General features: G+C 45.8%; 1 protein-coding gene across 1 annotated transcript in view; it reads left to right on the forward strand.

Annotated features, from left to right (window-relative positions):
* Nucleotides 1-14175, forward strand: part of CDH8 (cadherin 8, type 2) — a gene marked incomplete at its 5' end in the record, with an annotated part of 71056 nt that overhangs the window by 27591 nt on the left and 29290 nt on the right. Inside the window, one exon of the mRNA XM_010154697.1 lies at nt 13585-13706. Within this exon, the coding sequence (XP_010152999.1) occupies nt 13585-13706 (122 nt within the window). The remainder of the gene's footprint in view (nt 1-13584; nt 13707-14175) is intronic.

Raw genomic sequence — 14175 nt, forward strand, 5'->3', positions numbered from 1 at the left:
CAAGGCCAGGCTGGATGAGGCTTGGAGCAACCTGGTCTAGTGGAAGGTGTCCCTGCCCATGGCAGGGGGGTTGGAACTAGAAGATCTTCAAGGTCACTTCCCACCCAAACCATTCTATGATTCTATGATTCTCGGGTGGTTAACTGGCCAGTCAGGCTAAGGAAAAGTTGCCTGGAGTGGCTCTCCCGCAGACAGTTACTCAAGTTCTTCCATTGCCTTTGTGTTCTGCTTCTCCAACTGTGTAGGCAAGTTGCACGTACTTGTATGTCCCCCATTTACACCATGGTGACTACATACGGGTTGCATGTCCCCTGGTGATAGTTCTGCAGATATCTCATCCATCAGAATGTTTTGTGGTTACTAAAGATGAAACAATGAAAAGAGTGATCAGAGAGGAAGACTGGACTGAGGGAGATCAACACGGCACCAGTGATACTTAGGTGACTGTTTCAGTATTTCTGATTTCTTTATGAATTTTCTATTAATTTAGTGAAAAAACGGTCAATAAATGCCTTCTGCAGCTTTGATCCTCTCAACTGCCACCCTTAAATCTGTCCACACTTACATGTTCCATTCCTGTTGCACATTTTTTTCTGCTGTATGAGTTCTTACACTTCTTTCCTATATTGTCATTAATTTTTGCTTCTTTGTTGTTGAACTTCTTTCCTCTCTGGTCATGTGTTGACTCCTCTGTGTTAATAAATTCAGTCACGTGGATTTTAAGAGGAGAGAATATTTGAAATATCTTTGACCTCTTTGAAAGATCACTCTGACGTTCAGGCTTAGGATTCACGGAAGAAGTGGATGAGTTAACTCTCATGGCAGGAGGGATGCTGAAAATCATTGCAGCTATGAAAATCATTGCAGCTATGAATGGATTCTTAACTTTCTGTTCTATACTGCCATCCTTTTGCTGTGGTGAACGAGGCCGGAGCATGTGCAGGTGACCACAGACAGAGGAAACGAGCTCCCTGGCAAAATGCCTTTTCCCCAGGAACGTGCCTCTTGGTCTGTGGCTGTAAAAGGTAAACGTTGAATTCCATCATCACTGACTCTGGGCTTTTAGTACTGGACTCACACTTTCTCGTTTTGCTGCATAGTTGACACTCCTGTGAGCCAGGGTTGGGAGGTTTGCTAGGCGCTTGGGAGGCCAGGCTGGATGTGGGCTTCCCTTGTAAGTTGGGGCTGATTATGCTGCGCCTTGTTTGGGCTCTCGGGAGCTGTTCCCTGAACAGGAAAGGAATCTGGGGGCATATGCAAGAGTTCTCCGAGAGCCGTAATTTCGGTGCCGTGAGAATGACTCATCACCTTACAGGCCTTCCCTTTGGTGCATCTTTGTTGTATGTACAAAAGCTCATCACGTCTTTGGTTCTTTGGTACTTTTTTGGAATGGCATTTTCTGCCATTCAGTAAAAGGTAGCGAGGTCGGGATCCTCACGGTCTTAGGTGATCCCATTCATCTCAGCACACAACTGCATTTTTGGTTTGTGTAAGCTACAGTTGTAGCTCTGACTACAGTTCCCACTGACCCGCTGGTGTTGCCTGCCTTAGCTGTTAGCAGTTCTGCGGAGCAGCGAAGCAGAGCGGAGTTCGGGCTGGGCCAACCCCCTCAGCATTCTGGGTTTCTGGTACTGGCTCTACAGTCCTTACTCAGTTGTGTGCTGTCAGTGCTACTCAGCTCCTAAAAGAAAATCAAACTGCCATGAGTCGTTTATCAGAACATTTTTGCTACAGTTTGTGCAGATTCTGGCCAGAGTTCGTTTGCTGAGCGCTCCATGTATCACTGTCGCGCACGTATGAGCCATATAATAATTAAGCTCTATGTTCTTTCTGCCTCCAGCTCCACGGATTTCCATTGCATCTTCAAATGGCTGTAACGGCCACGTTGCAGACATTTCCCCAGCATCCTCACTGCCTCTGTCATTAGTACTGAGGAAGTGCCTACCCTCAGTCATGGCTGCTTAATTGATAGAACAAAAGCAGAAATAAGTGGAGAACTGCTGCAGTTTGAAGCCAAAGCAAAGGCTTATCTCAGAGAAGCTGTTTTAACTTAGGCAAGAAAGAAGGATATTAGTAACATAATGTAACTGCACAACATTCCCCAATTTAAATATGAATATCCTGATATTTGCATACCCATCCCACCTAAATTGTAGCCGAGATCTGCTTGAGATTCGGGACTGCAGTGTCTTCTGTGAAGACAACGATTACACTGGAACATGTTCACGCTTAGCAGTGCTTATGTGGAATTCTCTCTTTGAAAACGGAGGTGACCCGTTCCATGCAGTGGAACTTCCTTGAGTGGTACCGTAGAGTCCAACAAGGAAAAACTTCTAAGCATGTTCCAGTTGGCAGCCTCTGAGATTTGTGGACACCCACCAAGAGATAACAGGAGCCGTGGCGCATAAACCATTAATGATGGTCCCTTTCAAGTCCCCAAGCGTCCTGCCACCCGCCATCACTGAGCGGCCGCGCCAGATTTGCGTTTCCATCCTGGCCGCGTTACAGCCCTGCGTGGCGCCAGAGCCCTGACTGCGCTCCGCTCAGAGCAGGGCTGGTGTGCCAGCACAGACCGGTGCTTTCACGCAGCCTTTCAGCCTCCTGGGAAACAGAGAGATGAAGGGAGTGTCAGGTTAGGAGAGGCTTTGCTGACTTCTCCCTCTTCTCGCACCCAGAGCATCACGTGCCCAGGCGTGGGACAGATCCGTCTGCTGGGGAACGCCGGAGCCAGGGCAGGACTGCCTGGGCAGGGGGACGTTTCCCTTTGCCGAGGGCAGTGCTTCCTCTGAATGAAGGGGTTTAATGGAATTTCTGGTTTCCTTGTTATCCAGGTATTGCACCATGGAGCTGGTTTTTTCATTCTGTTTACTTTATCGAACGATTCCTGGTATTCAGCTTCACTTGCCGGACAGAAAGCGTACCAGGGCTACCTGAGCCCCTGCCCCAGGGCTTGGCAAAGCACCAGAACTCGTAGAAGTGAGCATGAACTTTTCATCAAAGCCGTAGATGAAAACATAGACAAGATCTTGAAATGGAAATAGTGATTTGGCCACAAGAAACACTTTCCAGGCACAGAGCATGGGAGTCTCAAGGACAAAGCTGTGGGCTCTGTCTGACAGAGGTAATTACCCATACCACGGCAGTCCTTGGAAATGAAGAAGTATGAGGCAATTTTGTCACCTAATGGGAAAGGGCATAAAGCCAGAAAGACTCTGTATGGTTTACCAGGAGTATAAATGCAATAATTGAATCATCACCCAGCACACGCTCTACTAAGGTTATCTATATTGTATATTCCTTTAAAAAATACAAGGACACTAATTAAAAAGGAAGAGAGCCATAATTACTCTTCAGAATAAGCCTTCAGCTGCAGCGTGCATTGTAATGCCACGAATACCTCCGCTCATGCTTTCATTTATTTCATTTTATTTAGCCTTTTATTGTGAAACCAACTATAGGCATTAATAGCAATAATTCTAACATTTTAGCAAGTTACTTTGGTGCAGCATATAATTACCTCTAATTGAGGGCTGAGTGAATTTCAGTAAGTTTTAGAAAGAGAAGGAAATAAGCCCTTACGGAGGTTTACACAGGAGAAGCTGGGGAATATTAACCTTTTTCACTTGACCCTCTTTTCTCTGGCTTAGTGGAATTCAGACTAGATAATCCATCAGTTTTGCCCAGAAACACAGAATTTAGTCAGGTAGTTTTTATTCATTTGCACATAAATACAGGGCTGCAGGAGCGCCGTAGGTTCTGACGGGTGGGAGAGCAGTTGCTGGTGGCCGGTGGTGGGCTGGTGCATCGCGTAAAGGTGGTTTTCCCCAGCTCTCCGTTGTCAAAGTGCGTTTAGACGTATCGCACGCTTTCCTGTTAGTGTTTTTCACAGCTCAAGCATAGCAGGAGAGGTGCTCCACATGGATAATAGCATGGGAGTGGCCTTATTATGAGGAAATATGAATGGGAGCGGAGTGTACTTCTGAAACAATCTCCATTCTATATAGAATGGTCTCAGTAGCTGAGGACCAAGCATTAGAATTCAGGTAAGGGATGCTGTACCTCTGATTTCAGAGGGAAGCATGTGAGGCAGCTGTGAATAAAGCATCTGAGGCATTCAGTGCAAGAAAAAGAAGTCAGAGGAGGTAGTAAACATAATTATGGCAAGGAAAACGTGGGACATGTGCATGAACAGTCTGACTTCCTTTATTTCTGGTTTCAGGGCGATCTAAAGCCGGGCTGGACATCTTAGTTCTAGATTTGCCAATGTTGATTTCACAAAAACTGGCTGGAACTGGGGACGCTGTTCAGAGCTTAAAACCCAGAACTCCAGGGTACCAGGTGGTGTTTTCGAAGGGAATAAGGCTTTCTGGGGAACAAACCAGGTAAGGGTTGAAGGAAGGCATAAGGGGTTCGTTAGTGAAAACGTACGTGGCTGATCCGTGTGAGGTGTGTTTGTTAATTCCTTTGGAGAAACTGGTAAAACTGCCAACATACCTGTGTTAGCAAAACGAGTACATCGTCAAACTGAGCAGCCGACACTTGGCCATCTGCACTTGGAACATTTGAATTAGAATTTCTGAAGAAAATACGGATTTTCTTAAAAATACTGCATAGTATTCATCTGGTTTGATAAGTGGCATTCATCTCCTCGGGTGGAATGTGACTGCCTGAAATCTCCGCTGTCCTCTCTGAATGGATGAAGCAGGAGAGAAGGTCAGGGCAGAGGTTTGTAAGGGAATACCCTTGTAGTCAGTGGTCTTTAAGCACATTTCTTTCTGGAGTAATGACCGTGCAGGGTGGCGTGCTCTGAGCTCCTGGTAAATGTGCTGGATGGCATCGACTGAGAGTGTTCGGGTGGGACACAGGGAGGGGTTTTTACAGCCACGTTCTGGTGCGTTGGGCAGAGCTGTTGGCTCTGTTCGGTGTGCTGCTGAGCTCTGAGAACCTGATTCAAGTCCAGCATGTCCAGCAGTATTTTACCTGTGAAGGACACATAAGAGTAATTAAGTTGCACCATTAAGAAAATCAGTCCCAGAAAGGAATACAAGCTCTACAGTGCTTCTACAATGAATTCTTGTTTAAGCAAAGTTTTTATTACAGCATTTTGATGTTTCGTCTGTCAGTAAGGAAGGGAGGGGTTTCATTTGAGCTATTAATTATTTTACTTCAGTCACAAATTCATTTAAAATTAAAAAATCAAAATATTCTGGACATCCTTGTCCTCAATCAGTCTGCTTATTGTTGTTATTATTGCTGCTAGTCATTACACAATTTCATAGCTAATTATTGACTTAGATATGCAAGCCTTATTGTCAATTATATTTTATAACATTTTAATATGCATGTTATATTAGCATATTAACAGTATAATTGCTCTAAAGTGTGGGCCAGATTCCTGTCTGGGTTATGCGAGCGCAGCCCCCTACATTAAGCTGGAATTGAGCAACACGGCACAGATCATTCCCTGGTACATTCCTTCTCTTAAAACTTCTCTGGTCCGTTTCATCCCTGCCTGTTCACAGGTTTATTTTTTAAGGCAAATTCTTTTCTGTCACTTAGTGGCACCACATTATTGTCCAGGAATTCTTTCTCATTGTATTTAGCAATGAACGCCTGTTCCTTCTTCCCAGCGAGTAAGGCCTTACGCTGCCCCAGGAGATGGGGAATCCTGGTTCGGGTTGTGGTGCTGTGCTCCACAAGGAGTGCCGGTCAGGAAGCATCCCATCCCGCTGCTGTTACCGCTGTGTCTGTAACAAGGTAACAGAAAGCTGCTGTTCCCTCTGTTTTTCTGTGGTTTCCTGGTTTCCTTCTTACTGCTGACTGGAAGTGGAAAAACTTTTGGTGACGTGTCGGGTCTGTAGGGTGGTGGTTCCGAGTGCAGGTGCTTCCAGAGACTGCAGGTGGTGTTTTGCTGTTCCTTATTCTCAAAGTGTAACTTTCTTTTTTAATTTGTATTGATTTTTGCAAAGAATGGAACTGTGTAATGTCAAACGTTTCTAGTTTGCCCTTCTTTATAGTTCATAAGCCCAGTGCTAACAGTTGCTGAAACTTCAAGCATATTTTTAATTCTGCACTGAGAACAATTCACCACTGAAGTCGGTGACGGAGTTCGTTTGCTGGAAGTGACCTAACTAAACTGCAGCCTGACCTGCACCCTCGGTAGCGACACGTACGGCCCAGTGACCCAGACCTGAGCAGAAATGCAGGCTCTTTTCCACCAGCAGTTGTGTCAGTTTGGTCTCTGGGTAGATGTGTGGGTGGAAGGATGTGGGCAGTGTGCTTTTGCTTTTGTTTTTTTTGTTCCCTTAAGACTTCAGTTATCATAGAATCATAGAATCATAGAATGGTTAGGGTTGGAAGGGACCTTAAAGATCATCTAGTCCCACCCCCCCTGCCATGGGCAGGGACCCCTTCCACTAGACCAGGTTGCTCAAAGCCTCATCCAGCCTGGCCTTGAAGACATCCAGGGATGGGCCATCCACAGCTTCTCTGGGCAACCTGTCCCAGTGCTTCACCACCCTCTCTGTGAAGAATTTCTTCCTGACATCTAATCTAAACCTCCCTGATTTCAATTTATACCCATTACCCCTTGTCCTATCACTACAGGCTCTTGTAAAAAGTCCTCTCCCAGTACCCTTGTAGGCCCCCTTCAGATACTGGAAAGCTGCAATGAGGTCTCCTCGGAGCCTCTTCTTCTCCAGGCTGAACAAGCCCAGTTCTATAAGAGCATTGTTTTCATTGTCAGAAACCTGTCATGACCATGCAGCTTCTGATACAACCCGCTCCAGCAGCTATACTAATAATTTACTTTGAATTATGTATTAGTTTACTCATATTGATGTGTCACATATATCTTGATGATGTGTCACTGTGAATATAAAGCTCACTGGTCAGGATGAGAACAGTCACTAGGGACACGCTGTTTACACCCAGAGCTTCTGACAGGAGACAAATACCCATAATTGCTACCCACGTATTGAAAAGGTGCTACAGGTTCTGGTCAGGGTGCCCCTGCTAACTCTCCTCAAGCCTCATCCTAGCCCTTTGCTCCCCCTGCTTTAAACCCCCCCTTCTCTCTCCTAGTGCGTATCCCATGCGGTTTGCTCTCCCCGTTGGGCAGTGAGCAGTCCCCCGTGTGTTACCGGTACGTCTGGGGTCCGCTTCGTCTTCCACCGCGCTCCCTGGGAGTCCGTGAGCATGAGTGGAGGCAAAAGGTGGATTTGTCATCGCGGTGTGGTTTGATGGAGACTGCCATTCCAAGTGCCTTGGCGCAACCAGAAACTCTTTTGAGTTTCTGGGTGATCGGGTTTTTGGGAGCGTAGCACAAGGCGGGGGTTGCCTGCGTTTCCATTCCCTCCAGCTCCGAGGTGGATGTGAGTTAGCTTCGGCATCCTCTGCTCCTTCTGCTGATGTTGGCAGAAGCTGAGCCAGGCCTTGAAGTGGAAGGGACACCTGCACACCAACCCCATCGGTTTGCTTGACGTTGCTGCTCCAGTGGCACGACAAGAGCCCGGTGCAGGGCTAGGTGAAATGTCACTGGTGACAGAAACGCTCCCTTTGGTCTCTTTGCAGGCACGCCTAACTTTTCTGCAAACTGTAGGCAGTTGATTCAAAATTCTTACCAGTTATGGGCAACATAAAACAACTTCTACGTCTGACATGCACTACTCTGAAAAAAAGAAAACCCCACAGAAAATGAGTGTGAGTGAAAACTGTGATCAGGGCCTGGAGACTATGGCTTTGTGCTTTATGTTTTCCGGCACGGCTTGTGCATCCGTCACAGGAATTTACTCTGGTCTTTTGGTATTAGCAGCAACCTGAGAGTACACGGCGCCCTTCAGTCCCACGCGCTACGTCTTGCTGCTGGTTAAAGGTCGGGACGCGTGGCCCATCGCAGTCACCCCGTCACAGATGGAGTTGCTGAACTTGGGAAACCTCTTAACTACAAATTCAGCGGTGAAGTCAAGGACTTGTAAATGTAGGCTGTCCTCGGCTTCCCCTCCCCCTTGGCTTCCCTTCCAGGATGCGCGGTCGAAATGCCCCCCGTGCCCTCTGCCTGGTTGGCAGGTGCGTGTGGCCCGTCGGCCCGCGGGGCCTGCACGTCGCGAGCGGCTGACACCTTTTCATGGCGGTGAGGTGGGAAAGTGGACAGAAATGAAGGAGGTGGAAGGGGTTGAGCAAGTTTTTGGTTAGGCTCGTGGCAGTCTGTCAGTGGGGAAGTAAAAATAGAATGTAATGCAGCTTTGCTCGTGGCTTGTTCATCTTGCTTCTGGAGACCATCATAAATAAACCAAGTGATATACTGAAAGGAGGCAAAAGTTTTCAACTCCATTATTATTTTTCTCCCAGAGAATGACTTAAGGAACAGACCCAAGAAATATGTTTCACATCTTTTTCTTTCTGCCTCCCTCCCACACACGTGCACGCAGAGACTCGCCACAATCTGTACTCCTGTGATACGTTCCAGTGTGCGGAAATAAATAGAAATGGAACATGAGTTTGGGAGCAGTGCTTGTCTCTTGGCTTAGCGACTCGCACAGGATTCTTTCTGCCGTGCGCCGGTGTGTTTGCAGCACTTTGTAGATACTCCACGCCCCTTATATCTTCTCATCCTTTAAAAATACGGGAAGTTCGGGGGGATCAGCTTCATGATGGCCAATCCTGCTTGGGTTTTTTGGTTGGTTGCTTGAATTTTATCCTAATCAGAAACAGCTTGTATTCTGTTACTTTTAACAGGAATATTGCCAGTTCCTGATGTCTTTTCCTGACAGTGTCAGGGCGGGTTGCAGACACTCAATCTCTCTTGAATCGGGACATTACACAGCACTCCAGACAAACGGACACAGTATTTGCTGCAGTAGGTGATTTCTGTGCTTAAACTTCAACAGAAATAGAATCTCAGCCTCACAGTAGCATCTCTGTTTCCCAGGATTCTTGAAGGTAAATTTGTCAATGTTATGTGGCAAAAAACTGTTCTAGCTGTGTTACGTAGGTAAAGGATTGCACAAAGAAAACAGCAACATAAACCCTAACAGGAGAAATCCCCGTGTCCCCCACGTGCATTATCTTTGCAGTGGTAAGAGAAAACCTTGACAAAGTTGAGGGGAATGGCTCTGTTCCAGCGCACCGTAATAGGTCTGAGATAGAGGGGTGTAAAACGTGCTGCTGTTTTGATGAAGTCACTGATTCAGATTTTGGTTTGGTTTCTCTGTTAGAACTAGGACTTATTCTAGTTTAAAATATTGTATAGTAGAAATTTCACTGAATCAGAGAAGCATGAAATAGCCATTTCCAAGCCATGTGGTGGTGATAACAGTAATAAAAGATGCGTTCTTTTCTAGGAGTCTGATTTCTGTTCAGGTACTGAATTTTAGTTAAAATGCAAGACAGGTTATGGCTTTTTAGAGAGAACCTTGAAGTGATTTTGGAAGATTTAATTAAATAAAGGAAATCTGGGTTAAACTGGATTTCTGTGGGTTAAACAAAGGATAAACTTCATTTTGTACAGCCAGTAATTCTCTCAAAGACCACTGCTCTTCAAGACCACTTGTCTGTCTGTCTGTCAGGGAGAGTGGGGAAGTGTCGTCAGCGTGTTTACGAAGTGGTTGAGTGTTGGTGGGAGTTGAGTAGCTGCTCTGTTAGTTATGGCACGACACCAGAGATTGGATTTAAAAGCCTGAGGTACTCTAGCATTGCTTGCGGGATGCAGTCGCCGTGTTGGCAGTGCTTAGTGCTTTGTGTTACGGATTTCCAGCGATACGCACACGGCTCCAATACGTAGGGGTTTTCCAGGAAGGCAGGAATGTGCAGATCACAGCAAGAACTAGTGTGGGTCTGCAGCCTCCAAAAGTTCAGGTTTGGAGACAATAAATGGCTTGATAATGGGATTTTTAAATATTTTACTTCATCTCATCTACCTCTTCGTTTTTGTATCAACCTCTGGAGCCTTTTTTAGTCCTGAGTGGGGTTCAGCGCATATGTTACTTGGAGACGAGCACCAGCAAGGTGTCTATGTCAAGCCCTTAATGTCCCAGTAGAATCTTGAGAGCTGGGCATAAAAGCAGAATGAGTTTTTTGGGTCCCTATAATTCTTGTAAGCCTTTCCATATACATTTCCAAACTCAGCTGGGCTTTCTTTCTGTTTGGAAATGTAGGCATTGTCACTAGTAGGTTCCACTAGCTGGTTTACCCTGAGTCACCCTTTCCGTACGCCTGTCTAGACATTCCTTCCTTCGGGTTTGCGCTGCACTCACCTCCAGCAGGCTACTGGGTCGTGAGCTGTGGGCAGGAGTTGAGCCTTCAGCGGAGCCGTGAATGAGCCGAGCTTCCGGGCCGTTCCGTACACAACCCGCGTAGGTGTCCATGCAGCTCCCTGCTGGGCCGGGCAGGGGTGTCCACACATGAGCAGCTGAATGGGTTTGGAATTGAAAGCTACGTCCTTTTGTGCAGCCTTGCTCTGGAAAGTGGTTGGTTAACTAGACTGGTGGATATTTTCCCAGCATTTTTTAACCCTGCAGCTCCGAGTGCTAGCTGTTCACACCAAGGCGTTGCTCCCCGTGGGACAGCCCGAGTGAGGTGCTGGTGCTGCAGGGTTCAGGGGAGGCCTTCTGAGACTGCATCGCAGTAAACGCAGGCGATGACGCTTTTACCCATTCGGTTAGTTCCTTGGAGAGTCTCTAAATTTACACTCTTTAATGATTATGTGTAACGTAACTGGTTGGAACTTCAGCAGTCTTCCTGTCTAGCTGGTACCTGTGGGAAGGCTCCGTTTCCCTTAATTCCATTGACTGGGGGGTTCACTGGGAAGAACAGAAGTGAAACCAAAAAACCCCAGTAGGTAAAACTGAGTTTGCCACGGGTTTAGAAGGAAGTGACTCGGTTGATACAACCAGGGAGGGTCGCGTTGGATGCCGAGCGGTGCAGAGGGCAGCGGTATGAGTGCAGCCGCCACGCAGACGTACCTGGATCAGGGCGCATCCGCTTCCCGCCCTTCCTGCATTGAGTTCTCGGATATTGCGCACCGCTAGCACAGATGGATTCAGCGGAGAGGGACGTCCTCTGCGTACGTGTTTCACCGCTGAGACGTTTGCAGACGTGAGGAGTATGAAAAGGGACGGGTGATGCTACTTCATCTCGACAGTGTTTTCATCCACGAGCGCAGTCTGGACTTGCGTAGTGAGCGCTCGCTCGTTTCTTTGAATAGGTATGCCTAGGGTGATTGTTGTTTACAGGGACAACACTTAGCGTGAAGGGAAGATCCACTGGACAGTTTGCAGTGACAAAACAATGCAATGCCTTCGCTGTGATCGGTGGGACAGGCAGGAGATAAACCTCCCCCTCCGTGTCTCTCTCTCAACAATAAATTCCATGGTAGTCACAAGAACCCTACCGGGCGGTAGAGATACCCTTGTTTGGAGATTTCCAAACCAGCTGGGTCTCTCTTGTGTTTAGTAAATTAATTTTTTTAATGAATTCTCATCAAGTTTCTCATTATAATATCTTTAAATGTAATGTTTGTATTTCTGATGAAAGACAAACATTTTGGGGGCAGTCACAAGGGACATGAATAATTTCTTTAGAAGCTTATCTAATTAATTACATTTCTCTGTAATGTCTTTAAAATTTGAACTGCCATCATTTCATTAATTTAGATAAAAGTAAATCTTTAGTGTTTAAATATGACACTAGTGCTGAGAATTCTGATAAGGTCCAGATTCATTGTCTGTCTTTTTATCAAGTTAAGATTAAAAGAAGTGTTTAAAATCTTTGGAATTCATGATTTGCTTTTCCTTGATTTCATTGTTATTTCATGGCGTAAGTGTTCACCTCACCTGTTAGTAAGTAAGATCATATGATGCAAAATGGACGTGCATTTGACTCTCACAGCGTTTTGGTGGGGATTTCTTCTTCTGTAACGTGTTTCCTTCTGAACTAAAACTATTGACTCTTGCCAATGGGAAGCATTTCAAGCCTGATGCCTTGTAATCCTTCATATCCTTTACAGGTCGAGTGTTAATATTTCGGGCAACCCAGCGAACACAAAGCTCTTGTTTATAGCACTAGAACTATCCAGTGATAGCCTGCCTTTGTGTCTTTGCTCTAGTTTCTGTGCTATTTCAAAGTAATGTTTAGTAGAGCAACTGAAATTTACTCTTTATAGGTCAAGCCTCAAAAACTATGTCTGTCTGCAGCAACAAGGGAAAAAAGGATGCAAGAGGTAGGGTTTGGTTAGGTCACAATACAGTGAACTTTGAGGGAAAGCACAAAAAATATATTATACAGTGGTTTTTCCTTTAATCATCTCTACCAGTTGTAGGGCTGCTACCAGTTGCTAGCTAGCCTGACCCCCTCCTACTCTGTTGGCGTTTGTTAGGAGAGGTACAGCAACTAGCAGGCCGTTGTACCCCAAAGCTGCTTCCTTATGGCCAGAGAACAGCCCCAGACGGGCTGGTGACACCTTCGGAGCGTTGCTGAGCTGTCCCAACAGCCGAGAATAAGTTGATGCCCTGACTGACGGGAGCAGTTTCTGGCCTGCAGTAATGAGGCAGAAGCACGTAGTTCAGTTACAAGTCAGAGCCAGAGTTTACTTCACACAGTGTGCAGTTCTTCAAATTGCTGACGATATGAACAAGATAAAATACTTAGGGTGTAAAACGAGACTTGCTACAAGGTGGATTTTGCAGCTGGTACTCAGTTACTTGTAGATCTATATTCTATAGCATGTGCTATAGAGCAGGTTTTTATGCACTTCAGATCAGCTGCTCACCTCAGTTTAAACTGAATTCATGTGTTTTCTCTCTGGAGAACAATAGTCTAAAATATTTATGAATAGTCTCTTGAAATAAATTAGCTGTACTGAATTGAAGGAAGGACCCTGGAAACTGGCTGTGAAATCTGGGCAACTGTCGGTTTAGCTTTTCTTTCCCTGCAGCTTAACAAGGTTATTCTACTTTTTACAGTGATAAACACTTATGCAAAATAGCTCTGTATTGTAAATAATGAGGTTTTTTTTCAGTGAAGAAAGAAGTTCACAAGTCATTTTTGGTCAGTGGCAGATTAAGGAAAATGCTCAAATAGTCCAGAGCAGGATCTAGTTTTGCCTGTGTCAGTCTGCCATCTGCCTTTCTCACAGCGTGGGTCTCCACATCAACCCTGTTTGTAATGACGAAATAATAGATGTGCGGTCAGGACAAGTAATAGAGGAAAATGCTCTGTGCTCAGCCAAAGATAAACAAAGAAATAAATCTGTGTTGTTTACAGCCTTCTCTTTTCTGTGCATAATGGACTTTATCAATAAAACACTACAAACTTCATCAAAGAAAAATCTTACCAATTTAGTCCACGAAAGGTCTTCATTGAGCTAATCTCCAACAAACACTCTTCGTAATGGGGATCTATTTATTCCTTTCGACTGTAAAATCCTGGCCATCCTTCTTTATCTCACGCACCAACTCCACGATCCATGACAGATAAGACAACCCAGTTAAGCAAGGCTAGAAGGTAGGAAGCGGGTGGTTACTCTGTGAGCGTGTATGAGTCCCACGTTAAATCTGCCTACTCCTTACGCTGCCATTTCTTTCCTAGGGAACCACAGTCAGGTGTCCCGGGTGCCTGTTGCTATCAAAGTCCTGGATGTAAATGACAACGCTCCTGAGTTTGCGTCTGAGCACGAAGCCTTTTTGTGTGAGAACGGGAAGCCTGGACAGGTAAGCGTCTCCACGTCTTTATGTTGTGTACTTCGGTGTGGGATAGTGGGGAGCAGTTTCTCCCTGACATCTCTATTCCCAAAATATGTGCCTGTGTGTTCCTTCTAACCACGTAACGCTCATTCAGACTTAGGGTCGTATTCTGCGGTAGGTCTCTGTGTTTTTTGAAGTACAGGTTTTGCAGTGAAGGTCGCTGTCTTGGGGCAGTTTGTAGAACAGTGCTGAGGGTCCTTCTGCTCTTTGGAGCTCACCGCTTCACAGGTTCATGTCCCTCAGTAGGTAGAAGTACAACCCAGCCTGAATTCCAGTTCAGTGATCGAAATCTATTGCAGGCGGTCCCGGGTGCGATTCAGAAGAAATCTAACACTGTCTCCCGGGGGTGTTAGGCATTAAATTCACTCTTCTCCAAAGAAGCTTCCCTGACAGTGGAGTTGGAAGTCGCTTTCTTTTAGCAGCGTTGGATGGCAAC

This window comes from Eurypyga helias, unplaced genomic scaffold, assembly GCF_000690775.1.
Source record: "Eurypyga helias isolate BGI_N326 unplaced genomic scaffold, ASM69077v1 scaffold3587, whole genome shotgun sequence".
Classification (NCBI taxonomy): domain Eukaryota; kingdom Metazoa; phylum Chordata; class Aves; order Eurypygiformes; family Eurypygidae; genus Eurypyga; species Eurypyga helias.